The 1,729-nt window shown below is 37.0% G+C and overlaps 1 protein-coding gene across 1 annotated transcript; it reads left to right on the plus strand.

Moving 5' to 3' along the window:
- The first annotated feature begins 294 nt into the window (after window positions 1-294).
- LOC113227293 (flexible cuticle protein 12-like) lies at window positions 295-1,311 on the plus strand. Its single transcript, XM_026460180.1, has 3 exons — window positions 295-335; window positions 731-852; window positions 1,005-1,311. Exons 1-3 carry the CDS (start codon window positions 327-329, stop codon window positions 1,195-1,197), a joined length of 324 nt encoding a protein of 107 aa, XP_026315965.1. The 5' UTR covers window positions 295-326; the 3' UTR covers window positions 1,198-1,311.
- Window positions 1,312-1,729: the final 418 nt, after the last annotated feature.

A 1,729-nucleotide genomic window follows, 5' to 3' on the forward strand; every position in this document is an offset into this window, starting at 1 on the left:
TATTTGAACCTGTGAGTAAAAGCCTATCAAAAGTTAAATCTTAGTATAAAACTGTTTTTTATCAGGATCCAATTTTAAAACCAGATGAAATACGACTGTTAATTATCCAAAGACAAATGTACCTTTATAACACTAACCGGCCATCAGAGGCTTAACAAACCGGACATGTCACAAAGAACCTTTGAAGAAGATCGGAGATTCTAAGTTCAAATGTCACCGAGCGTCCTTGCGCCCGCGCCGACTATAAATACCAACTCCCGCAAGCTCAAGACATCAGTCGCTCGCTTGCTTCAGTCCCAGGACAACCAAAACACATCCTATCAAAAATGAAATCGGTACGTTTCCGATAGTGATTTAAACTTTTATAAATTTTCGTGCCATCATCATTTGGATTTATATTTTGTCTTTGTTAGGGTTTCTAATTTAAATCCTTATTATGGTTGGTTAAGTCTAAAGCCTCTTCTAAATTTTAAACTATATTACATGTTCAGTTCTTTTAGACATTCCTCATATCATCAAGTCTATGTATTATATTCTCATACATCAATTTTGTTGAATAACTCTATTGTTATGTAATTTACAGCCCTTCATATTTCTGTTATAATTACCATCATAAACATCATACTTTTTATCTATGTTCATATCGCCTTTTACAGCATTGTTGTTCTTCTTCATATTTTAATATTCTCCAGTCTACAAGCATATTTTAATGTAAATTGTTTATCTTTAGTTTATCGTCTTCGCCCTCATCGTGGCCGCGGCCGTCGCTGCCCCACCCGGTAATCCTGATGCGGACGCTCAAGTCCTCCGCTACGAGAGCGACAACATCGGTGTTGATGGATACAAATTCGCGTAAGTTCACCACAGCTACATCGTATCGCCTAAACCACAGTTGGAAAATAACTGTTTATTTGGTTCGAGATATTTAAATTGATGAGATACCACAAAATAACACATTTGTTTTGTAGTATTCCTTAAAAACTAACCAACTGTATCTTTGACAGTGTTGAGACAAGCAACGGAATCAAGCAGGAAGAGCAAGGTCAGCTGAACAACCCTGGCACTGACAACGAGGCTATCTCTGTCCGTGGACAGTACTCCTACACCGGTCCTGACGGCCAGGTCTACACCGTAGTCTACATCGCTGACGAGAATGGCTTCCAGCCCCAGGGCGCTCACCTCCCCCAGGCCCCTTAAGCTAACATTGTTCACGCAAAATTCTAGTCCAAAAAATACTCATACTCCACCATCTTTACTAGCCTTGTTATGAACGTCACTGTTCAAGCGATTCTGTGATACCAATCCCGAATTGAATGTTGTTGAATAAACATTTAATGTTTTAGTAAAATGTTTTTTTGTGATTTTTATTACTTTAAGTGGACAATTCAAAATAATGTATATGCTATCGCGCATGAGGAGATCAAAAACACTTAACTAATTGACGAAAGTCACAACAGTGAAATTGAAATCAGTTTACTATATTTCAATTGCTACATTGGTACGCAAAACAATAATAAATTATTAATGATGCATGTATAATAATATCTTAGGAAATACGAATGTTACACAAAATGGCTGACATTTAATGTTTTTACACATGATTGACGAGCTTCACGAATTTGCATACGACCTAAATCGAAGATTTCATGGATTAGAGCTATTAAATATGATATACAAAATAAACGTGCCAGAAACGGGATAGACAAGTAAAAACCAAACGATTCCGCAC

This window comes from Hyposmocoma kahamanoa, unplaced genomic scaffold (assembly GCF_003589595.1).
Source record: "Hyposmocoma kahamanoa isolate Upper Pololo Valley unplaced genomic scaffold, ASM358959v1 206, whole genome shotgun sequence".
NCBI lineage: Eukaryota > Metazoa > Arthropoda > Insecta > Lepidoptera > Cosmopterigidae > Hyposmocoma > Hyposmocoma kahamanoa.